The following is a 27,587-nucleotide window of genomic DNA, read 5'->3' on the forward strand; positions in this document are numbered from 1 at the left end:
TTATTTCTATATTCTTCGAATGAAGTAATAAGTATAATAAGTAATAAGTATCAAAATATACAGTGGTTAGATTAAAATCCTTACCCAGTGGTTCGGTGATGCACTGCAGTTTGATTTTACTCTAGGTGGACGACAATTTATTTTTAGCATTTTAATGTTGTTACGTTTTATTTTGCTTATCTAGATAAATATAAACAAATTTACTAAATATAAACAATGCAGAATTTAATTATCATAGGAGTTATAAAAAAATTAGAAAATAAGGAATTAGCAGTAAATTTGTTTAAACTAACATTATTTTTAGTTTTATGTTTTACTAGTTGAAAGTGTAGCATTTGTATTCTTGAACGATTCTAACTTATAAAAGTTTGTAAATCTCAATGGTCTCTTCCACATGAGAAACGAATACCTTGTAATTTTTTGTTTAAAAAATACATATTTTTAAAACACAACATTAAATATGTCTGATATGTACCAAAAAATACAACACATTTTCAAAAAAATAATTAAATTTTTGCCTCTTTTTAATAAATAAACCAATTTAAAATTACAGTGGACGTAAAATAATTCATGGATATATAAATATTACTTAGTGTAAATTAGAGAAATACAAACTCAGTTTGACATTGTTTAATACACGTAACGATGATAAAATACAATCTAAACGTAAAAATACTTAAACGACGTCTGTGGGTCAACCATACAATATTTAGTGACGTCATTGTTAAGTTCTCGGAACCACTTCTTCAGAACTGGAAAACAAGATTTTGCTGGTTAATCTTCACAGTAACATTTGTATTACTTACATCTATATAGATGTACATAGCCACATAGCTTCTTATCTTTTAACACATACGTTTGTGTACATATAATTTAATTGGTCATACTATATAATTTTTATTACATGTTTATAACTCTTTTTATTTTCAAAGATCATGTATGAATCATTCATGTTTCCTAGATAATAATTTTGTAAGAGTCATTACTATTAGATACGGTTGTGACATTGATAAAAATCTTCATATTCATAAGTTCATCAATATTCTTCAATCTTCATAAGTCTATATGTATCTTCATAATAATTTAGGTTTCTCCAAGCACGGATGCTATCATGAAGCACATCTTTACCGAAAACACGCATCAGTTCAGAATTATTGATACTTTAATTAATAATTAGAATCATTTATTAGTTGAATACTGTACACGTATACACTGGCTTTTTATGCAAGAAGTATTCTCAAAATACTTTCTATATTTAAATATTTAGTGCATTTTTTCTATCTTTCACTTTTTACCAGTTTTAGAGAGAATAACAACCATTTCTTTAACAATGGCTATTACATTTTTATCGTATATATAACTGTTAAAACATTTTTCATTCAAAAAATTTATGTTGAAAAATGTTAACACTCATCTTAAAAACGATATATGTTATATTGTTACCAACAAAATATTTATAACTTTATAGTACGTCCATAAAAATCCATAAACACATTAATGGAACTTTCTCTCGATACAATAAGATTGTAACATTGTGTCGACAAATTTGGAATTTTTTAAACTTTTTATCATAATTTACTGAACTAACTGAAAATATTCAGCAATCCCAAGTTGTCTACCATAGAACTTGTAGAACTTAAAAATAATTCTTGATTAAAGAATCAAAAGTATATGTAAGTAAAACAGAAAGAAAAATTATGTAGGACTTCCAATTTTCCAATGTAAAAAACATAATACAATTATTTTGTATAGGAGTTTGATTACAGTCCCTAATGTATCATTGCTAATTTATATTAAGTGGAGTTGAAGGGTCATGAGAGTCAAAAGGTTGCATGTATTTTTATTTTGTTGTAGTTAATTATTTTTCATTTCTGCTAGAATACTGATCGAATAATGTACTTTATATAGTGCTCAGTTCTATCGATTAGTAACTCATTCATATTAATAACTATATAGACCTAACAATTGATTGCTATCTGGTCTGCTGTTTGTTTACATATAGACGATGCCTTCGTGGGCAGACTCAAAATGTAAATGAGGCCTTCGATATGTTTTTAAGTGGTAAAATGTATTTGTAGGCATAATAATTTGATTTTGGAATGTTATATGCTGTATTAAATTCTTTAATGAGAGTATTTTAAATAGACTCAAACTAGGGTTCACAGACTGTATGGTTAGTACTGGCACAGCATTGCGAACAGTGGGCGAAGAGTGTGTGCGGAAATCAGAAATTAAAGCCAAAGAAATTACAAAAGAAGAAGAACAAAAGGATTGTAATTGCAAGTGGAAGAAGGGGAAGACTTGGACTGCAGACTTGGAGTGATTTAGTGTTCATTACTTATATTACACTTTTATATTGTAAATCTTAGAGTTTATCCGTGTCCCGCAAAACATGTTTTCCTATGTTATGTACATTATATTTCATAAAATTATTAGGATATTGACTAAAATATTGTAATGGGTAAGCTTCATGATATAATACCATTTCTGTACTAAATCCATTTCATTTTAAAGGTATTTCTGTATATAAAAAAATCATAAAATTATAAAAAGCTGTGTTATAAAAAGATATCACATTAAAACAAGTTTAAGCAACACTTTGTAACATATACATGTTATTTTGGTACAGGATCTACAATACACAGTAAATATGTATAGTGTAAAAATTTTTAAAACTGTTATCTTATCAATTTTTTTAGATACGTTGGCCCAAAGTTAAGCAATTTAATACTTAAAATATATCCGATGTAGGATCCTTCAACTCTATTATAAATTAGTGGTAAACAAGTACAGTATGGGAATAGCTAATTAGTAATCAACTAACTCCATTTGCTCCCAGTAAGAACAGGGCAGTCTCCGTGTTCCGTGGAGTGGTCTGGCATACCGTTACGGAGGATGTTGAACCAGAAGAGGGCGGCTCCCTTCTGTGGCCGGAACGAAAGACCCCAGTGCTCGAACACGGTATGACCTCCCCGTGCCACGTCGTTGAGCTACACAGAAGATGGTTAGTCAGTTTGGATTAGTCGTAGGTTATTTGCTATTAACGCGAAATATAGCACACCTCGTGGTAGGAGGAACAGGCTATTCACTAAAGTTGTTACAAGTAATATGTAAAACTAACACCACAATAAACTCGGAAATATTATCTACAGTTTTCTGTAAAAGATTATAGACTCTTCCTGATTCAATTGGCAACCATGGTGTACAAGACCATAAAGAACTTGAATCTAAATACGACATAAATTACATGTGACCAACTAGTGTAAATGTTGTTGTCATATTCTCAGTTTGTAGGCCTGAGCTTGCCACACTAGTCAGAATCTCTTAACTTTGTAATCACGGATTGTGGACATTCAAGAAAGCATATGCACAGAATCAGCATAGGTTGATCCGCTCTGTAATTTGTGTACTGAACAGGGGGAAACTGCTGAACACCAGCTTTTGGCTGCCTTGCATTAAGAATAGAAGATTTATAGAAACATCTTTGGACAAGGGCGGCAAATTTTTCTAGGAAGGAGACCTTACCGGTTGTTTTCTGCGTTTTTAGGCACTGCTGAAATACATTTTAAACTGGTAGGCTTCATAGCCCACTTCCATGGCGCGAAAAAGGCTCTTTGAGGCTCCAGTGTTTGGTAGTAGGCCGCCTACCTTTGAATGATTTTGACATATCCGTAAGGAACAAAGGCATCTTTAGGAGTATCTAAAACATTTATGTTTTACTCAAAATACTCAAACTATTTTCTGTATTTAATTTATGCATGATAATTACGTATGCAATGACATTAACTGAATTAAATAATTACCTATAAAATTTTCCATGAAGATCGGGAATTTATGCAAAAACTCTGATTGGCGAGTATTCGTGTACTCAGCGTATAGGCCTAAATGTTGCTTGTATATTAAGTGAACAAAGTAGAGACGAAGTAATACATTTCCTTTACTACCACCACCAACTGTAATAGACTTTTAGTAGTGTCCAGGCACTGTCCACACTACTTGCTGGCTGTGTAAGGTTATGGTATTAACAGGGTGGACTATTGCTATATTAGTTGAAATTATGAGAACAAACTTATTACTGGCTAAGCGTTAGCGAAGCCTGTCACTCATTTGGCTGAAAAAAATCATTTCAGTCTGTCTGTCTGTCTGTCTGTCCGAACCTTATCTCTAAACGAACTGACCAACACGTTGATGGGGGTTTGTTGATGGTATGTCATTGTACGGGATTTAATGAACAAGAATGACAATTTACCCACTATGTGGTAAGATATCTTAAGAAAGATTTCATCTCTAGACTGACTGTCCGCACATATCACGAAAAAGAACTAAAAAATAGACATATGCATAAAACTTAATTTCTATAAAGGCAAGAATTAGATCTATGATCCATCATATTTGAGTTACTTTCTTTCTGTACGATTGTCCGTTTAACATCTGTCCGCAGAACATGTTTAGAATGAAATAGGATAGTGAAATGTTGCATTAAACCTCAGCGAAGCAATGATATACCCATTCTGCGTTTGTAAGTACGAGTATGTACGAATATACGCAATGCGGGTGTGATACGGCTTATGCGGTTTAACTGGGATCTGTGAATTGGATAAATATAATATAATATATGCCTCTTTAAAAATAAAGCCTGTAAGTTTTTGTATATACTAAACCAGGGGTGCCCAACCTGTTTTACCCAAGGGCCACATTGTAAAGCCTTTATTGCCAGGCGGGCCAACATCACAGGGGATTTGGAACCCCAAACAAAACATATTGCCCGGGGTTTGTTCCAGAAATCTTGTTCAAAATATGAGTTTTTAAGGTTATTTGGCCCCTTGTTTCCTGATTATTGTAATTTCTTATTATTTATTAGTTGTTAGGTAAAGGTTTATAATATTTTTATGTTTTTTAGGTTCTTTTAGTAGAAATAAATATAAACCCAGACTTTGGATGTTTGCTCTAATTTCTGAGGGAACAATAAAAAAGTCACCAATAAATTGAATACATTGATTTTAATTAATCCTACTAGGATACTAGGACATACAAATTACGTGGCGAGTGGTGACCTTGAGTTGGGTAAGGGGTTACGTCCAGCGATCACATAAGACCCAATAGATGGAGCAGTGGGGTTGCCCGTTGAAGCCGACTCTGGCGCGCGATGTTACAACAATGGCGGCGACCTTGGGATGATTCACCCTAGTGGCGAGCGCTCAGACAGTGTTCGCTGCTGTCTGGCAGTGTGTAGCAGTGCGTTAGGCCCACGTTTTACATATCTTAATAAACACATTTTTTTAAGTTTAGAAACTTTATTCTAAGAACATTTTGTAAAATAGGTCTAATTACAATTGCACAAAAGAAATCTTTATTAAATATTGTTTCCTTTTAGAGATATTAATTTTTGAAAACTTGAAATCAAAAGGGATCATGTCCGTATTATCTAATGTAAATAGTGATCTAAGTGCTAACAATTAATTTGGTTGTCTAAGTGCCATAAATGTCTCAATTAATTTGATTTTTTGTATTAGGCCACGTAGTTTAACATTATTTTTATTTACTTTAATGATAGTTTAAGACTTTATTTTAAAAAACCTTAACTAGGCCTATACATTTTTTGGGTGGAGGATACCATACGTATTAGGCAGTGGTCGAGTATTACAAAAGCAAAATAATAGAGTTTTAACTTACTTTATTTACAAGAATTCATAAAATAAAATTTACACACTTAAAATTGTAGTCTTGTTTAGTTTATGCCTACTTTTATAGTGTTCATAAAAAATTTTTATGGCTAGGCTGAGTAAGAAACGGGATAACACTCTTTATATCTGATTTTATGTTTCTAATTTTCATATTTTAATTTGCATTACATTAAATTCATTATTTATAAACATAATGAATTATCCATTTGGGTAATTTGGTGTGCCAGCATCTGGACTATTTCGCATGTAGCTATAAGCTTTTTAGAAATAGTCTTTTCATCATGCTCAATGATACTTAATTTATTTATTTTTTTACGTTATTTTTTCTAATAGCTTTGGTGGTAAATTTAACTTATTTGTTTTGTACTTTTTTAATGAATTAATATTTGTTTCTAAAATTGCACTGCTAAATGAGATTGTACATTGTTAATTACCTGATTTCTTGTAAATGTATAGATTTTTCCAAGTAGATCTGCTACATCATTTCTTGTTGTTTGTTATTTGCTCTAAATTAATCTTGTTAATTCTTAAATGTTTATCATTATTTTTCTTTTATCTCGTTGTTTTTGTTGTTGTTCTTGTTATTATACTCAAGTTATATTAGTTTTCGAGTTGGTTAGTGTTATTTATGATTTGTTATTTTTTTGATACTTATTGCATAGTCAAAAACTAACACACCATGTTTTATTATAAATTTGTTCGATTATGCTGTCTGTCTTGAATTAATTAATTTGCACTATTCTTATAAAAAATGGTTGTCCGTTGATAAATAAATAAGTCTATGTCTAGTGGTTTACTTTATTGTACCTTATATTGCCTCAAGTTTAGTTAATATTTAATTGCACTGAATGACAGTTTCTATTTACATGAAATGATAAGCGAATGCCTTATAAATAGGGTTTAAAAATGTTTAACATATTAAAAATAATTAATTACATTTAAATGAATTTTAAATTAACGATATGTTGAGTTTTAATTTAAGAGCCGAGAGCGGCCTGGAGTGTAGGCGATCTGTTTGTAGGTCGGGCGATGCGGTCAGGTTTTCGCCTATATTCTGCCGATAATATCAGGAAAACGACTGGTCTTAGAAAATAAAGTTTCGAATGAAAAAAATAATTCAACTCTTTATCTCAAACTTTCCCGCTTACAAAACTAGCCTGTCCTAAAAACAAAAAAATTCCTTACAGACCGACTTTTTCATGTTACGATTTTCAAATGTGTATAAAACTTTTAAAAGTTTTTTGCTCATTAAAATTATATAGAGATCAAAACTGGTAATTTGATTTGCGCCATTGGAATCGGTGTTTTATGAGATATACGTACACCAAATTTGAACATTTTTGGCTTAATCCTAAGTGGGCTAGGTGGCGATTTATTTATGCGGCGCGCACTGCAAATTTTAAAGCTTTTCTGGACGGCGTTTGGCGTTTCTAGATGTTCTCAAGATGGCCGCCACTGGCTTCAACACTAGTAATGCTGTAGGAATAGGAGTGCTCCCATCTATTGGTCTTATGTGATCGCTGGTTACGTCGCCGCACCACGCGCTGTCCGTGCTTTACGCGCGGTCTATTCGCCAGCCGGCAGCCACCACCGTAGTCAATGAAATCTGTCTGCAACTACTTTACTTCTTTCAACACTCATACTCCACCAAATGAATACGGCTCGTTCTACGTGAAATCGGCTGGACTGCTTGGTTTCTCAAAAATTTGTATTTATTTAATATTTCAAATGCTTGTAATCAAATTTGGTTGTTTTGGCAACAAGGCGGCCACATAAAACTGACTCGCGGGCCGGATTCGGCCCGTGGGCCGTAGGTTGGGCAGCCCTATACTAAACTATATTATGCCAAACGTAAACCTATCACAAGCCGTTCTCAAATTAAATCTGTTAAATTAAAAACAGTGGCTGTTTGGGTATGCTTGAGTTTTTATATATGATACTTTAGTCAAGTAATAATAACTGAAAAGTGCTGGTAGAATATTTGGGCTCAATCTGCAATGCTAAAGTAGAAAGAAACATATTAAATTAAATTACATAACATCCCTGAACTAACAGCTACAGTTAAGTATATTAAAATCTATATAAGTTGTATTTGATATTACTTTCTTTATAGTTTATCTTTGGGTATGATTTTCTAATTTTAAATAATATAGCATAAAGACTAAAATATATGACTTACATAAATTGTCAATGTCGCTATTCTCTGCCCGTTCTTTCGTAAGTGCTAAAAGAAACAAAATAAATTCATTCAGTTACATCTGTAAAAAAATTTTCTAAAGCTAAATAAAATTGGGTTCATTTTTATCGTAAAAACTAAGGCATACGTAATATTTTATTGTATTTTTTGGATATGTATGTGTAGAAAATTTGACTGAAGGAAATTAAGTATTTATTTTAGTTTACACTGTTTATATCACTGTAGTTTTGTATTTTATTTCTAAAATTTTGTAATATTAAAAGTTATCAGTAAGAATGTTTTAAATTCCTGTTATTATGTTTTTAATATTTCTTAAACCAGACAAAAGGATACATTTAATTGCATATTTTTAGTTTAGGAGAAAACTTGATTCAAACATGCAAAATACAAGACTTGGAAAAACATATTAAAAAGAATATAACAAGTAACATAAAAATATGACTTGACTTAGAGTACTATAGAACAGTAATCCGTTTCCTTTATGTTCATGGTATTCTTAATTTAGTATTGTTTAATTTCCATATTTTAAACCCCTGTAAGTTTAGGATTTTTTGAAGTCGATTGAGGAATTGTTCCTGAAAAAGAACTCGATCGTTACCCACACTAATTCTCACTTAATAACTAAATCGGAGGGTAGGCCTACGGAAAGGTTAAAAATATGAATCAATAATGTTTTCTCTGTTTATGATTTTTCTACCTTAATACATTTGAAATTGACCGTCACACATACAACCAATAGTTATATAATCGTCAGACAACTAGAGAAAGAGGCTCTGAACGTCGCCAATGTAGGATTAGTTGACGGTGATTTAATTACGTGACGTATGGTATTGTTTTTGTGTGTAAAATTCATCATTTCTTATATTTAACCCTTTTAATAATCCCATTACAACTTCCATCATAAATTATCGTGCCTGACAGTAGATTTCATTGTTAGAGGAAATTTCTCTATCGATTTCAATAAAAACCATGTAGTGTATTACACTCCTGGATTAATTGGCTCGGTCTTTTGGTCTATATAAATGTAAATTTTTAGGCGAAAATTTCAAAAAAATTTACTTGATCGCGTTTTGCGGCCAAACCAATCGAGATAGAGTAAAACGTCACTAGACCATTTTTGTAGAGCAATTCATTCCCCACAAAAAATCAGATTTTTCATCAGATCCGAGCTACAACCTACGGTTTAGACGCTACAGAGCCTCAAACAAAAATCTATAAGCGAAAATCGTTAAAATTTGACAAAATATTCGAATTTGAGAGCATGTTTCGGGCGGACCGGTAGAGATGCGGGGAAGTATAATGTGCCCATTCTGTAGATCATAAAATTTTCTAAAATCCATTAAAAATTAGATTTGAGCTACTACCAACGGTTTAGTCGCTAGACGGCTCGAAAGCAAAAAACTACACCAATTTTTAACCAGTTTCAACCTGTTTTTAATTTTTTGAGGGGTTTAAAATTAAAAATTCCCTGTTTTCATACTTTTCCTGTTGGTTATACGGCAAAAGGTACCTGCGTGCCAAATTTCAAGTTTCTAGCACTTCTAGAACTATGTTACAATTTGTATCTATATATCAGTGAGTCAGTCAGTCAGTTTCACATGCGGCAGATATATATATATATATATATATATATATATATATATATATATATATATATATATAAGTATTAAGTATATATATAAAAATATATTGAATATAATTCTTAAAACGAATAATTACGAATCCAGAACGTCGAAAATCGTGGTGAAACAAGCATTCTCCTCCCACCCCGAACCTGGTTACTTGAGTTCTCTCAGAGGTAGACGTGACCAGGTTGCTCATGTCGCCCATCCTCTGGTCCAGCCTGTCGAAGACACTGGAGGCTCCAGGCGGTATGACGGCCATCTCGCTGGAACGGTCGTATGTTACATACAACCCACTTCCTTCAGTGACGTTACTCGTTTTAAGCTGCATACAGTTAGAAAAGAGGTTTATTTTTATGTTTTGAACACAAAGAGTAAATCATAATTTCACTAAGCAAAAGGAAAAGGATGAAAGTAGCGTTGACGAAAGAAACAAACAATTGGAAATTATAAGTTATAAGATGCGTTGAAATTAACAAAGAATACGTTTATATAAAATGTAAGTTTCCCAGTGTTTGTTACTGGGACGGAAAATTAAAAGAGCTGTACGTTTAAATGTCCACAATTGCGCATGAGATGTCATGGAACGTTTGTTGTACGGTAACGCGTTAGATTTAAGTGTTCACATAGTCTACTTTTAATATTTACTTTTACGCTTACTGCTGTTTGCAACGTTGGACTCGGTTGCTATGTGAGCGATAAGCCACTAGCGATACGAGCGACGGCACTTAACTTTCTAGCTGCGTGTTCGCAAAAGTTTATAAGCTTTTGCTCTTCGTCGCTCAAATCACAGAAATGAGCAAGTAAACTATTCACTCCCATTGAAATTACCCACGATTCCGCCCTCACGATCGGTCTAGTTGGAGGATGCTTCAAGAGATTGAGAGTTCTAGTGTTAAAATAAAAGTAAACTCCCCACCTAGTAGGTTTTTTTTATACTAGAAATATAATTTACGCTAGGTGGTATTAGTTACACAACTTTTTCGTCTGACGTCATCGCTAAAACTGCGGTGCACAGGCGTGTCGCTCATTTTCCTTGTTCGTATCGTAGTCACCCGAATAGCTCAGAGATTTCAACCCATTTCACTCATATCGCCAGTCACTCATCCCTCGTCGCTTTTCATTCGTATCGTAGTCACCCGAATAGCTCAGAGATTTCAACCCATTTCGCTCATATCGCCAGTCACTCATCCCTGGTCGCTTTTCATTCGTATCGTAGTCACCCGAATAGCTCAGAGATTTCAACCCATTTCGCTCATATCGCCAGTCACTCATCCCTCGTCGCTTTTCATTCGTATCGTAGTCACCCGAATAGCTCAGAGATTTCAACCCATTTCGCTCATATCGCCAGTCACTCATCCCTCGTCGCTTTTCAGTCGTATCGTAGTCACCCGAATAGCTCAGAGATTTCAACCCATTTCGCTCATATCGCCAGTCACTCATCCCTTGTCGCTTTTCAGTCGTATCGTAGTCACCCGAATAGCTCAGAGATTTCAACCCATTTCGCTCATATCGCCAGTCACTCATCCCTTGTCGCTTTTCAGTCGTATCGTAGTCACCCGAATAGCTCAGAGATTTCAACCCATTTCGCTCATATCGCCAGTCACTCATCCCTTGTCGCTTTTCAGTCGTATCGTAGTCACCCGAATAGCTCAGAGATTTCAACCCATTTCGCTCATATCGCCAGTCACTCATCCCTTGTCGCTTTTCAGTCGTATCGTAGTCACCCGAATAGCTCAGAGATTTCAACCCATTTCGCTCATATCGCCAGTCACTCATCCCTTGTCGCTTTTCAGTCGTATCGTAGTCACCCGAATAGCTCAGAGATTTCAACCCATTTCGCTCATATCGCCAGTCACTCATCCCTTGTCGCTTTTCAGTCGTATCGTAGTCACCCGAATAGCTCAGAGATTTCAACCCATTTCGCTCATATCGCCAGTCACTCATCCCTTGTCGCTTTTCAGTCGTATCGTAGTCACCCGAATAGCTCAGAGATTTCAACCCATTTCGCTCATATCGCCAGTCACTCATCCCTTGTCGCTTTTCAGTCGTATCGTAGTCACCCGAATAGCTCAGAGATTTCAACCCATTTCGCTCATATCGCCAGTCACTCATCCCTTGTCGCTTTTCAGTCATATCGTAGTCGTTGCCTCTGGTATCACATTTTAATTCCTCCTTAAATCCTGATTTTACATAGAAGCGTCCACTATTGACTCTGCATGCTTTTAATTCATAAAACGCTAAACGCTCGTTCTATATATAATATGAGAAACTATTATAAAAAGAGTGCTTATAAACATTTCTTAAGTATTATTATCATGGTAATGAATAAAACAATAAAGTCAAGTAAAAATATGATAAAAAATCGCTATAAAGGTCTATCAAAATTACCTCAAGACATCCTATATACTGGTTACATTTTTTTTAGTTACGAACATACCGATCAAAGCATGCTATAAAATCGCAGGAATAAAGTATATAGCGTTCTGCCACCACTAGTCATTGATTTGAACCTTACCTGATTCCTTGCAACAATATGCCTGCTGAAACAGCAGTAGGAGCATCAGAGATTAAGTAAACGATAAGCACGCAAATTTACCCAAAGGGCATTGGTCTGTCTGCAGTGGTAAGGAACCGAAGTGATCAGGTCGAGGCAGGAAAGATCGTTGTACAGATTATCGATAAGTAACTAGCTGTTAATTGTATGTTTTACCTCTGTTGCATCGTTTTAAGCCATATTCTTAGATAAAATTGTTTTACCGGGGAGTGTGTAGGGACAGGGCCTAATATATGAGGAGGAATACTTTTGGGAGGACTATATAACTGGTCTTCGTATTTAAAAATTAAATCTGGCTTGGCCCTGACGTTTCACAACTTCAAAACCGATCTTCTTCTGGGGTATATTGATAAAAATAAAACACCTAACACGAATAATAATTTGTATGAAGTAGGATGTACAACACCTCTATTGCATTGTGAAACTTTTGTTTTTATTAGTTAGGCTTGCAAGTAATCACTGCTGCTATAGATTGACCGTTCGCATAAACTGCTATCATGTAAACTATTAAGCGCAAATATTCTACTGGTGTTTTAGAGCCCTCATGAGACGACAAATACCAAAGGCTAAAACTAAAAACACAAGAATATCCCTCCCTACCTTCCTACTGTGGGCACACCTCTGGACCTCCCGGATCTCAGCGTCATTGATGATGTTGTGGAACAAGAGCACGGGTGGATCCAGCTGCAACTCCTCCACACGGAAAGGCCCCAGCCTTAGTCTCGTCTTGTTGTAGTGCACGTAGCGACAGGACAGGACATGTTGAGGCTGCAAGTTGCTGCCGGTGACGACACGACACAATTCTAACCTGTCCAGATCTCCCTCATCCACTTCATACTGCAACGTAATTAATTTGATTGTGAACTAATGTAACTTATTGAGATACACATTTCATTTTTAAAACTTTGTATTTGTATACTATTGAATGTTATAACGGAAATTATTGATACAAGATAGGAATCTGATACATTAAAATGTTATTGAATAGGTTTCGCTGAGGTTGTTTGCGAAGTGCTACGCCAATGGCACGTTTCATTTTTTAGATATCATTATTACAGACAGGCAGACTTAGAATCGTAGAAAAAAAACCTTACATCCCCAGAAACACAAAGGCGAAATTGTGCTCACTAATGAGTGATATGCGTCAATGACATTCAACCAAATCCCATGGATGGACTGTTATAGAAATTTCATAAAAAAGGGTCTAGATCAGTTTGTTCTTGAGATATCGTTTGGACAGACAGATAGACAGAAACAAAATATTTTCAGCTCACGAGATTCCAGCCTTATTCGCTGACACAGCCAATAACTCATTTAGACTTAATAAATTATTAGTAAATTAAACTGATTTTTAATTCAAAGTTTTTCTGTTTAAATTCCTCTTCAAACTATATTAAGCACATTCGAAAAAGCTTTATATAGTTGGTAGCAGATCTGACGAGTTCTTTTTTTTAATGTATCTAATCAGCAGAAAGTTTATTTTAAACTTCTAAAAAAGACCTCAAAATTATCCAAAATTATATTTTTATTAACACAAAAGCACAGCAAAACTACCATTACTGAATACTATGGAATATAAATGACATTATTCTATATTTTATAATATATCGTAGATACGAATAATGAGCACCTTCATATAATCCTTACACTTACGAATCATTTCTAAAGATATTTAATAGTATCTTAAACCTATTATGTCCATGAAGAGAAAGACAAGTCGTTGTCTATCAGATCGTCTTAGCCGGGAAAGTTTAGTAGAAGAGTTTTATGTCCTACTCTGGCTGAGATATACTCATCGGAGTTAAAACGGACTTTTCCTTTAAAATCTATGCTACCCGCCACTTAATATGGCTGCTAAGGCATAGTACCACCACCATGCGTCGAGCAAAGAAATAGTAGACGCTCGTCCTAGTGAAGCTCGACGCAGTGCCGTTTCAGTCTCTTCAGACACAGAGAGGCATCCAATTTAAGCTGTCACTGTGTTACAGTGTACACAGTTGAAGATTAACAGCTTTGCTCTCTCTTCGAGTACTGGCGTCGGAGTTTGAGTCTGAGTTATAGAGAGCGCAGGTCCAAATCCTGACTTTGACCGCACTTTTTATCAGTAACATTTGGCCTTGTACTGTATCTTATATTCTTCTCCTTATTCTGATTGATAAGAACCTCCACAACACAATTGCATATGAGGATGGGAGACTAAGAGTAAAGAAGGAATCGCCCTTTCATTTGAAAATTATAATAAAAGCAAACCAACATTATTTTATATGTTCCCACAGTATGTCGAACCATTTTGAAAACTACAGTGCAAATTATTGCACCATTTACCTATTAAAAATGTATTGTACCTATTAAATTTGCTTCCATTTGTATAATACAATATTATATCAACGTAATTTTAAAAAACTTGTTTTTCACTAGTTATTTTTCAAGTTTTTTATGTTATTTTTCATAGGAGCCAAAGAGGTCTACTCTCTCTAATGTATTATAACTTACGTGGATTTTCAAACTAAAATGCATTTTATGAAAAATTATAATTTATCTTAGTATCCAAATAATTATTTACTCAACAAGTTTCCGTTTCGTTGCTTTAGGTACATAACAACGTGTCATAAAACAAGATATTTCATGCATATGTATCAAGCATAAAGAATTACTCTATCATTACATTATACATTCTGTATAAAAGAAGAATATTGAGAAATTTGTATATTACCAACTTACTTGCTGTCGTAAATTTACTACTTTCTTTTCATGCATCACCTTCCAAGTGTCTAGCAGTGGACGCGAAGACTCAAACCCTGGGAAATGCTCCATCAGTGTATATACCAACCCCGGCATATCTCCTACAGTCAGAGGCATTCAACTTAAACTTTCATGTTCGGAGGATTTATAAGGTGCAGTGGCGTAACTCTAGGTTTTTTGGGGGGAGGGGGAGTGAATCTGATAAAAGAGCATATGGAATAAATTTTAATTTAGATAAATTAGATAGCGTCTATTGAAAGTAAAACATTAAGTGCTGTATTTCATGCTAGGCGGATTAGTGTTACAAGTAATTTTTAATTTTCTGTGCATTGGGGTATTCTATCCCCTACATCCCCGTCCACTTAGTTACGCCACTGGTGATGTGTATTACTTATAATTAAAAGCCTGCCCATACGACATTCTATCAATAAAGATTAATTTTTCGGTTAAATGAAATTTTCTGATGGTACAAGTTGAATTAAAGGCATGAAACCGTGACGTGTTAATACATCCACACTAACTTATTAATATGAGTCATTGTACAGTTTTTGTATTTTAACACCAATATACAGTATGTTTGCTAAGAATGACATGTTTACATCTCAAACATTATAAATAACTTGTTTAATCCTCCCCCATTTATGCAACTGGATTCCAGAAAACTAATTTACAGCAAAAATGTTATTAAAAGGAATTCAGAAAACTAAATTATTATTTTACATTTAAGTGGGCTTAGAAGCGTTATATGATTCGAGGTTAGAAACGCATACGTCATTATGAATATAGGATGGTTTATATCCAAATCTCACTATGGTGAAGAGCCAACAGACGCTCTTTAATTATTCTAAATTAATTAAAAGTACTTGAATGAAAGATTGTTCTGAACACAGTATCAAATGTCCTTAAATGTTTTACAGTATTTCAACAATGATTTAAAACTATTCGATCAAGTAATTGTAAAACAGTCAAAGTACAAACAAAGTAAGATCAAACAAAAAATTTTGGAAATAAACATTTAGAAAAGTTATGTTTTATTGTGTTTTTAGTAAAACGTATTGACTTTTGTTATTGTTGTAATTTCTTATTCTTTGCTTTTATAACTCCATCTCACTACATAAATGTTTATAGAATGTCCAAAATGTTCGCAAATGTCTGAAATCCAGTTATTTTTTAAAATCATTCCATGGCCATTGACAAACTGTAAACGTTAATAAAATGTTAAAAACATGAATTGGTAACATCAGGTTTTGCGAATTGATGCTGTTATTTGTTACATTGGCCACCATTGTTATACCATTTCTTGGTCTTTATATTATTTATTTATTGATTTAAGATTTTTGGATTTGGATATTCGTCTTGGCTGTGTTACCTGATAAGCAATCCAAGAGCACATTGATCTCGAGGAGATCGGCGGAATACACAGTGCTGTCATGTTTAACTAGCGCTTGCTTCAACCACTGGCTTGCCAACCATGTTTCTTCAAGCTGACAATACAGGATCGCTATGAGGAGACAGTCCTTACCTGTTATAGACAATGTTGTATTCCTTAAATTTCTTTTGCTTGCTAAAAAAAGGTTATTTAGTATATAACAAATCTTATCTCAATGTACAAAATATTACTAAACCTTATGAGGATTGGCTGGTTTGTAGCTTCCAGTTAAACATACACTAGCTACAGCAAAAACCGATGTGTTACTGAAATCTGGAAAACACTAAGTATGTCCAGGAGTGGCGTATCACTAACTGCAAATGTCAAGATACTGGTGTACAAAGCTAAATCAATAGGTGTATTCTACTGCGAGAGAACACTGTTGGTGGGTTCCTATGTGTTAAAGGTAGTTGCTAGCCTAGACTTATGAGCGTGCCACCCCTGCCTGCATTGACCAAAGAAGCTGGTACGGAGCTAGCCTCCCCTTCTGCCTAGACTGAGATCAATGTCCACCTTGATCTCGACAGGATGCGGCCCCTTCTCCCAACTATATGCATCCAGAATATCCTATCACTCTGGAAGCAGCGCATCCTTCTAGGACTGGGTGCAATTTTTAAGTTTCTTTTCTTAAGAGAAAGAAATACACAAAAAATGCATTTTGTGTACTGTTTTAAGTCTTAAGATTTTCTTAAAGGTTTATTTTTTTCAAAATCGTTACATTTAACACCATTTAAAAAGTATAGTCTCTTAATGTAACTTGTAATTTTATTTGATCGACAAATCCACTTAGGTTCTATAAAAAACGAGAGCAGTTTTTATTGAGGTTAAAATATGTCTCTTTGTTGTGAATATAGGTTAATACCTGTACAACGATACATTTTATATTTTTATTAATTATTTTTCATTTCTCTATGTGATAATAGGATACTGCCCAATACAGCTAAGATCTGCGAAAGTGATGGTTTTAAGTGAACTGATTTTCCTACTCTCTAATAATGTGGAATAATGGATATTTAACTCATTTCAAAGATATGGTTAAATACACATCTAAACGCTGTTCAATCTACCTTATTATATTTTTTAGTATTTCAATAAAAATTTAAAAACGGAGATTTTTTTTCTCCATATTAGTAAAAATATAAAAAATAATCTATAAAGTACTTGAATACAATTATTCAGTATATTTTCAAGAAAATACATTTCCCGTAGCTCTATGACAAACAATTAACATGTTTAAAGTTTAACATAAGGTTAAGGCTAAAACGAGATGGCTGACAATACAGCCACCTTAAACAAAACAATTCATCATCTGTAACCAAATTGAAATATAGAAAGAAAAATAATAAGTTACAATTATGTCAACACATTAATGTTAACTTTCATCACTTCTCTTCACATTTCGACTATCGAGTGGAGCAAAGGGTGGTGTTCCAAATGATATAATAGCCTTGGTGTTGTAAACTGTGACAGTGACAATGTCAATGAATACTTCATTTGTCATACCTGTGACGTGAACGTCTGCCTGGTCACCCTGCACGAAGCCCTGAGCCAAATGTTCGGTTTTCAGTTGGTACGCCTGCTGCAGCCTAACTAAGCTCCTCATCACTGCTCGTAAGTCGTCCCTACCAGGCAACGTCACATCTGTAGATGGCACTGAGACAAGACATAATAAACACTAGACTGCGTTTACACATATACACGTCTATCTACAATCTGCATTGCATATCTTAACTAAAATTAAACAGAACCAACTTTAATTAAAGTACTCAGCCAGAGGAGGTAACACATGATACTGAATGCGGAATTTCAAAAAATAGGTAATTTTTACATCTAAAATTTAAATAAAGAGTTATTTTTACTTTAATTTTTGTGTTTTGGACGTTCGTTAAATTACCTACACTATTATAATTTCATAATAATAATATATATTCTGTGCTTGCCTACTGGTATAAGGTTTTAAACACAAAACATTATGCGTTAAATACTGAGCAATAAGCTAAATACAAACTACTAAATAAGTAATACTTTAATTGTATTCAGGTGTCTATATGTTCATCCAACAATGAATAACACCACTTACTTGACATGTTGGCAGCAGCCTGAGTAATGTTTTTCCAGTCAATAACCAATCGTTTGATCAGGGCGATGTTGTTCAGAGGGTGTCTGAGGTATTGTTCTCTGAGGATTTGACGGGGCACGGCCGCCAAAATCTCTTCCATCTGCCTGAGAATGTTGGTTATCATATTTAATATATAGTTTTACGTTTAAAACAATTGTTTAACCCGACATGAATACTACGACTCTTTATCTAATGAATCGGAAAGAAAACCTTAAAGTTAGAGTGATTATGCTATGTACAGTGTCTTCATAAAGTCTTGCGCCGAGTCGAAATTTCTGAGCAATTACAGAGTTATCAATAAAATTGGATTATTAATACACCTAAGTATGTACTTTTTGAAGTAACTACAAGTATCTTAAATTAGAGCTTAGCTCGAGTAGTACATCAAATTAAAGGGTGTCTATACGAGAAAACAAGCCACTAACCCAAACTCAAATTCCTATAAATGTGCGCTGGTTCCCAGTTTCAAAATGTTACAATGAAGTTCATGTTATAGACGACTTAATATTCTTTTCTTTGCTCAGTTTGGGAAAGTTAAACTTTTTTACTTGACCTACAGGAGGATTCAATGGAGGATGAACCACAAGGGGTTCGACAAAAATATAAACGTAAACATAGATCAAAGTGTACATCATTTTAAAGTTTTTCTAGTGCACACAATCTTTGCGCTCTAATAATTTGAATAAAAATGCTGCTACGAACTTAACACTGCATTAAGCTTTGTAATTCAAAATATTATGAAGTTATTTATCAACAATGATTAACAATTTGGTCCTTGTTTAATAATACTTATCTATAGGTCCCAATTGGACTTTACAATTTGCCTGTCTACTCTTATTATTCAGGTTTTCCTGTTGTAGTAGTGCTGTCCAACTTTTATGCATTATTCAAAGTAGTTTTTCGTATTGCTTGTGACTTTTCAACTACGTCGCTTGATAGACGTGAACGAATAATACTTCTCTTGATGGTTGGTTGGGGAAACAACAGTCGAGGATAATAAGAGGAGGCGTGCCATTTATTTAATGATTACTTTTTCGAGAGGCAGTCAATTCCTATATTAGCTGTAGAGAGAATTGTTCAACCTATTAGTTATAGGTTATATTAGTTCGTATTCAAGGTGCCCCTGATGTCGAAACAATGTTCCCTTTGAGCTTCTTCGTCGCCGACCCTTTTTGGATCTCTTTAGACGAACATGACTTCAGATTCCAGGATTCACTTAGAAGAAGATGAACTGGATCTAAACTCAACATTCACATTGAATTAACCCAACAATTAACTAAAATATAACTAATACCTTTTTATTCTCACAAAAACAAGTTATAACTTTAAAATAGTGAAGCATAACAAATACTTGATATTCACCTGATACACATGATTATTTATCCTTTACTACCAAAAGATACTGTTAAGCCTGATATTTTTCAGATCATACTTCATTACGTATAACATTAAAGTGTTCTTGTAAAATATAGCATTTATAAAATGTAAATGTGGAATCTGATACATTTTATTGTATCAATGTTTTATATTATTATCTCATAAAGCCAAAAGATGAAGCGTGACCAATTTATACAAAATATTTTTCACTGAACCTTGAAAAGAAGATCAATTATCAGCAGAGTCATAAATAGTACTAATTGGATTTTAGGCTGAAGTATTAATCTTAGCTTTTTAAACAGAAAAAGTAAAATGTTGTATGTGTTTATCCAACGTTACGTAGTGTTTTAAGAGCCTTTGAATAGATTCCTGTCGAGGGCCTTTCAACATTACCAAATTATTGTTTAGCTCTAGCTGTTATTGACAAATGTGTAACGTTAAAATGTTCATTCTGTGACCTAGCTCTTGTCACACCTGCTCAAACACAGCGACACCTATAGGATTCCTAGTCGATGTGAACGTACATAGCTCCATACTCCTGATATATCTTTCAGAGAAATTATAGTTCACAGTAACCTATAACCGTGCAGTGCTGTATATCACATTAACTGTGCTTCACGGTAGTTGTGTATCACAATAACTCTGCTTACCAGAAACTATTAAGTGAATATAGCGTGTTCAATATTCACAATCTAAGCGTACTAATAAATCAAAGACAAAACGCTCCACAACCTGGAGTTAGTTATCAACAAGGGGTAACTTAGCTATGGTAGGAAGGGTTGATTCAGTTTAATTTCGAGTTAAACTCCAGTTTACCTTCCCTTCATTGCAGCGTCTGGCAAAATAAATGGAAGGTGAACTGGAGCTGAACTCTAAATTCAACTGAATCAACCCCTCCTACCATAGCTACGTTATATGTAGAAAACTCGGTTGCTCCACCGTGCTTAGAGATCGTGTCTAACACATCATAGTACACTCAATTGTGCACCTTATGAGACAATGAGAATATATCTTCACCTATTTATAAGTGACTCTGATGTCGAAACGATGTAAATGTTTCGTTTTGAGCTTCTTCGTTGTCAACTTTCTTTGGATTTCTTCTCACGAACATGACTCAGGATTTAAGGAGTCAAGTCTGAGACAGCTTAAGATACCAGACGCTGCAATAAAGGGAAGGTTAACTGGAGCCCAACTCAGAGTTTAATTTAATCAACCCTTCCTACCATAGCTACGTGATGTGTGGAAATTTCTTATCTTTACATCTCATTTGGACTTTCCAATTAGCAAATCTATTCGGACAGGAGTTTTCGAATTTTCCTGTAGTACTGTCCAATTTTTTTTAGTGCATTATTCAAAAGAGTTTGCCGTATTGCTTGTAACTTGACGAAAGTGAACGAGTAACTCTTCTCATGATGGTTGGTTGAGAAACAACAGAGGATCGATCACACGTAGGGGCTTGCCATCTATGACTACTTTCTAGAACAGGAGTAGGGAGAACCGTTCAACGCTTCATGGAAAAAGACGTGTTTCCAATTGTCATAGATTAGGAAGGCTAGCTGCTACGACAAATGAAGAAAACTACCTAGACGCATTGCAACTTTCTGTGAACCTGCACGAGCCCCAACGGTCAATAGCAGTTTGCAAATGTTTGAAACTGTAATCCAGCGCCATTTTGTAATGGGTAAATCTTTCCAGGTCGGATTTGCGGCAGTGTGTTCTTCGAATAGAGCCCTTTAACTGAATGTACTACTCAACCTATGCTATCACTAAGATTTTCCTACCACTTCTGGAGAGCCGATTCCCTGAGATGACAGAAAACTTAGTAATTTCAAAAGAAGATTTTTAGTTTTATTAATGATGTACCAAGTGTTATCACTTTACCTGTTAATCATTCGGAAAAATCTTAAGCCAGTGTGAGCCTTTATAAACATTATGTTCATCACAGTAATTTTTCTTCAATGAAACTACGCGTCACAAAGACTGTGGTTTTACAGTATATAACAAAGACTGCAATTTTCAGTAACTGTACTTCACCGAAGTACTAAACTTTTCAACTTTATTGAATATAGTAGTTTTGTGTCTGGAATGATATAAACTTCACTCATTAGCGATCCTCATCCATTAATATAATTTCATATCACTGACGGACGTTTGCGACATCCAACAATTAATATTAAAGGATATTTTCAGGACGATAAAACAGCTTTGCAAGTACAGTACTAATAGTGGGGATACCAAATGAAAATTTATGAGTAGAGTGATAGGGAGGAAATTTGTAATTTTGAAAGACACAGTGGAATCAAACGGACGCCTGGGATGAAATTGATTTAAACTTACTTAAACTTAAATTTAACGCAATTCTTTCAAATTTATGAGTGGTAAAAAATATTCAAAACGAAGTTATTGCGCCACTAAGAACGTAGCCAGGAAAACATTTGGGTGGGGTGGGATACAGACAACTGATATTGTTTCTGCAGTGGACAGAGAGTAAGGACCCATTTTGTACCTTAAAAAGTTATTGACTTGATCCTTTGTCGAGAACGATCTTTCAGCAGTACATTTCAGTAATACTAAATTATTTAAATAATAATAATCGTTTACTAAAAAGTAATTAAAAGATTGAAAATTTGGGGGGTCCGGAACCCTTTTAACCCTCCCGATGTTGCAAGACCACTTGTTGCCAACAAAACTGAAACGTAACATGTATTTTTCAACGTAGATTATTTCATGTTTTATGATATATTTTCAGAATGATGGATAGCGTTACGTCTTTGTTGGTGAGGGCAATATTGATTGGAAACCGGTAATTTGAGAGGTGCTCCAAGGATCTATACTTGAACCGTTAATTTTTGTATATAATAGGTAGTATACTGAATTATTGAAATAATAATAATCGTTAACTAAAGATTTTGGAGGTTCGGACCCCTTGAACCCCCTTACTGGCTACGTCCTTGTGCGCTACTGACTAATATGTTAGCTAAATATGCATAAATTACAGTGAGGATTTCTCTCTCTTAATTCATAAGAATTCTAAACCTGAAATTTTATTGTCCTTATTGATAAATTCTGCAAATGAAAATATATAAACTGTAACTGAAACAATAATATCAACCAATATATATTTTTAACAACTGTTATGGCCACATAAGGGAATTGTGGCTTAAACAGATATTGATTATATCTCCCGCAAAGATCCCTCCATCCCATTGCGGTATGTTCAAAGTACAACAGGTTTATGTTGTGTTTTTTTTAATTTCTTCAGTTATACGTCAATATAATTACTCAATTGTAGGTTTATATTACTCAATCAAAGGTTTGTTAGTTAATGTGCTTTAATTAGTTATATGCTTCATATCATAAAAAGAATTAAATGTTAATTTCAATGTTTTATGTAACTAACCTTTCCAATGGCTTAAAAACTGTTTCCAGCCGCTGTATATGTTCTTGTAATTTATTTAATAGGCGCTGCTCACTTTCAAATAATTTCATTAACCGTTTATGGTTATGGCTGATTCGGGCTTCAAGAATTCGAAATAAGATCAGGCTTGTTAGTGCAATACACCTGAAATGAAGATTAGTGCGTTGTCTTTTAATATAATAGTGAAATTTTTTATTAAAGTACAGTTTAAGAGGTAGTGTAAATTCTACATGTTTTACGATATAAATGTTGACGTTAAAATACATTTTTTCTTTCTCCTTCTCTTCTCCTTCTTAAAAATGAATACAATATAGCGTTTTGTATATATTTAGAAACTCCCAATGTAAAAAGTAAAATAACTAAAAACAGTTAAATAAATAACATATATAAAATTTTTTTATGTTTGTAATAGGTGAATAAAACTATTTTCAAAACTTAAGTACAATTTTAATGTTAATAAGATTTATACAAAAAATATCTTGCGTTACAACACCTTATCATTAAATTCCCTTCTATAAGTTATGGAATTTATTTGAATTAAATTAGCTTAAATTTTGGAACTACTATTTAAAAATTACAACTATACAAATTAATTACTATCAAAAGACTGAATGAGTGTTACATTTAAGCATAATGATAATATAACATTAAACATTGTGATTTATACATAGATATGACCTTGGATTCAGGAGAATGATTCAGAGACAACAACGTTTCTGTTCTTGAGTGAAGAATTGAAAATGTATTTTAAATTAAGCTATGTGACTATTTACCAAAATAATTTATGGACCAGGTTTATTATTTTAATTGGTTTGTAACAGATCTTTTTTTAAACAAGATGAACTGTTATTGATTTTGTTAGTAAATTTCAATATAGTCATTATAGAAGTTAAAGAGAGTTGCCATTTGCTCATTTACTTCAGAGCACAGTTGTTGGAAAGTCCACTTTCTGTTTTAATTTAATCTTAGATTTATTTGTGTGCTATGTATATATAAAGTTTTGTATGTACAAAACCTGCGGAAATATGTTGGTGATTTTCTGAAAATCTTGGTATGTTCGATCATCTGAAAACAGAACTAGAAACATTATAACAACAAATATTTTGTAATCGTACACTTTTACTTGCTTGTATTGATAATAAATTTGTATAAAACTGGTATATACATGTTAACCGGTATTTATAATTAATGTTGTATTTCCGTATTAGAATTTGAACTTTTTAGTTATATGTATATACCAAATAATGTTTATTAAAACAAAGTAGGCTTATTTTAAAAAAAATGCCATGTTTCAAAGTAACTCTAGTAAGTTTAACGCTAACTTATATACAAAAACAAAAATAATAAATAGAAAAAAATATAGAACATGTGTTATATTACCCTATATTATTTAATTAATAAAGTACCCATGCATTTTATGGGGACTTTCTTGTTTTAATCGGATATTTAGTGTTAGCTTACATAATATACACTAACTTTTAAGGATCTCCTTTATAGTATACTAGAATTTTTAACTCTTCTTCAGTGTTAATTTTAAACTTTTATACCAAAATTTAGAAAATGTTCAAGTTTTTTTTAAGTACTTTGTACGAATGTAAAACAATGTACAGTAACATTTGATTTCACGCTAGTCCGATTTTTTTACTTTTGTCCATGAAAATGTTCTCTAAATCTTAAGATTTTTTACTATTTTGAATACTTTAATATTTATCAAATTCAAATCATTTTAACCTTTAAAAATATGAGCAATTTAACAATAACCCTGTATTGTAACTTTCCACCTTTCGTCCAACCAGCGTTTTACTAAATCTCTTATTCAGGCCTAATTAAATCTAAGCTTATTAACCAATAAATTACAGCATCGCACGGACTTTCTCCTCATTTTTGTATACAATAACCCTGTATTTTAACTTTCCACCTTTCGTCCAACCAGCGTTTTACTAAATCTCTTATTCAGGCCTAATTAAATCTAAGCTTATTAACCAATAAATTACAGCATCGCACGGACTTTCTCCTCATTTTTGTATACAATAACCCTGTATTTTAACTTTCCACCTTTCGTCCAACCAGCGTTTTACTAAATCTCTTATTCAGGCCTAATTAAATCTAAGCTTATTAACCAATAAATTACAGCATCGCACGGACTTTCTCCTCATTTTTGTATACAATAACCCTGTATTTTAACTTTCCACCTTTCGTCCAACCAGCGTTTTACTAAATCTCTTATTCAGGCCTAATTAAATCTAAGCTTATTAACCAATAAATTACAGCATCGCACGGACTTTCTCCTCATTTTTGTATACAATAACCCTGTATTTTAACTTTCCACCTTTCGTCAAACCAGCGTTTTACTAAATCACTTATTCATGTCTAATAAAATCTAAGTTATTAACCAATAAATTACAGCATCGCACAGACTTTCTGCTCATTGTTGTGTAACTACTAGTAATAATTTTCATATTTGCAAACTTTAATTTCACAGGAAAATGACACGTTTCCTTTTAAAAAGGATAGGGTAAAACTAAGTGCAATAAAGTAAGCACCAGACATACATTTTAAGTTAGGTATCAAATTGAATATCTTTTTTCATAAACAACGTTAATGAACTTACACAATTATCTTCATGTTTAGCCTGAAACTAAAAATAAATATAGATTTCACAAACACTTATAGATAACAATCTACGGAACTTAGTAATGAAATAAAGCAACGTATTTTGATCGTAATAACCAATTGATTTGTTGATTGTTACACCTGTATTTTAACAACTTTGCAGTTAAGAATGTTGTGATAACGTTTGAGGACTGGTTGGCACAAAATCATGGATAAATAGTTATTTTGTTGGCTTCTTATAAAATATAGATTATTGGTTTCCTATAAGATAATAAGTATCCGCACGAAAATGAAAAATACGTATAAACCTAAAGATTGCGTATGTTTTGACATTTACCTAACTTCTAAATAAGAAACTGCTTCCGACCAATGTTCAATATATTACAAACATTGTCAAAACTGCTTCTATGAGACTGCTTCGTGAGAGTTTCGTAAGCTAGTTTCGTGAGAGAGCTTCGTGAGATCCACTTCGAATCAAATCTATTAATTTTTTCAAATCTGCTTAGAATAAAATCTATTAAAATTTTCAAATCTATTAAAAATGTTTAAAAACTACTTAGAATCAAATGTATTGATTTTTTTCAAATCTATGAGTAGATAGGTACTCATTGGAAATAAAAATACATCCCACTCATTGATTGGAATGAGTGAAAAAATAGATTTTTATAAAAAATAAATCAATTTTATTTGTAAATTTTGTGATCATTTTATGACCTCAAAAAATCTAATTCATGTAACAAAATATTGATTTTTAATCTGTGAATCAAATGTATTGAAAATTTGGTCAAATCTACTAAGAGTTATATCTATTAAAATCTTGTTCAAAGCTACTTAGAATAAAATTTATTACACGTCATGTAGTCAAATCTGTTTCCAATGAAATTTATTGTTGTAGAATCTGTTTCAAGCTTTCTAAAATCTAATGTGTCCATGAAAAAAGTTGTTTTATGTTTAGAATTTAAAATTTTGACATAACCGTATTTTGGTCTAAATCTATATTTATACAGTCGGCATCCATAAATATTTTGTAAATCATCTATATCAATTGTGCTATTGATAATCTTCAAGACTATATCTGGTATTTTTTTCTTCATCTTCTGTATCTCAAATCAATCAAATCTGTTTTATTGCTGAGACAATAATACATCGTATGGCAAACATCAATTAATAATTATATCCTAAAATTTCAGTCATTCATACTATAATACACATACAGACATACAATGTTTAAAATCACACCTCTTTTATTCATCGCCAATGCAACCCACTTCGAACAGCGGTGTCATTCTTCTAATTGGGCGGCCTCCCAGTTGAAAGCCAAAAATACACCTGCATTATAAAACGCCTGAGACACCAAGAAGCGTTTTAGGCGAGTCTTAAACGCCTTTGGCGTTGGAGCATTTTTGGTTGAATTGGGCAGTCTGTTGAGGAATTGAACACCCACTTGTGAAGGCAGGCGTTCATAAACCACCGTTCTGTGTCTACCACGGTGTCTACCAGAGTTCGGTAGTTTGCTCTGCCACGTGTCTCATGCATGTGTATGTCTTGGCCTCTGCTTAAGGTACATTTATTCACACAAAACATAGTTGTTTCCAATATGTAGAGACACGGCAGAGTCAACAGCTGCAATTTCTTGAAAACTTGCCTGCACGACTCTCTGAATTTGATTTTTGTGATGATTCGAATTGCTTTTTTTGGAGTCTGAAAACTCTTTGGAACTGAGTGTTAGCGCAAGCTCCCCAAAGGATCACTCCATAGGCCAGGTGAGGGCATATCAAGCCATAATACGCCGTAATCAGTACCTGACTCGGGCAGTATTTTGCTAAAGA

The 27,587-nt window shown here is 33.4% G+C and overlaps 1 protein-coding gene across 2 annotated transcripts; it reads right to left on the minus strand.

Moving 5' to 3' along the window:
* Positions 1-578: 578 nt before the first annotated feature.
* Positions 579-25,889, minus strand: LOC124363831 (prolyl 4-hydroxylase subunit alpha-2-like). Of its 2 annotated transcripts, XM_046819093.1 has the most exons (11): positions 25,757-25,889; positions 23,128-23,289; positions 18,312-18,454; positions 17,735-17,884; positions 16,172-16,324; positions 14,782-14,903; positions 12,661-12,897; positions 9,601-9,828; positions 7,864-7,908; positions 2,825-2,990; positions 582-752 (listed from the first exon to the last, which is right to left on the minus strand). In XM_046819093.1, the coding sequence occupies exons 1-11, from the start codon at positions 25,768-25,770 to the stop codon at positions 661-663; spliced, it is 1,512 nt and encodes a 503-aa protein (XP_046675049.1). In that variant the 5' UTR covers positions 25,771-25,889; the 3' UTR covers positions 582-660. The 2 variants fall into 2 exon arrangements, with proteins under 2 accessions (XP_046675051.1, XP_046675049.1); XM_046819095.1 differs by lacking the exon at positions 7,864-7,908 and having other exon boundaries at positions 579-752.
* Between the last annotated feature and the right edge of the window lie 1,698 nt (positions 25,890-27,587).

Source organism: Homalodisca vitripennis, chromosome 5, assembly GCF_021130785.1.
Source record: "Homalodisca vitripennis isolate AUS2020 chromosome 5, UT_GWSS_2.1, whole genome shotgun sequence".
NCBI classification, from domain to species: Eukaryota; Metazoa; Arthropoda; class Insecta; order Hemiptera; family Cicadellidae; genus Homalodisca; species Homalodisca vitripennis.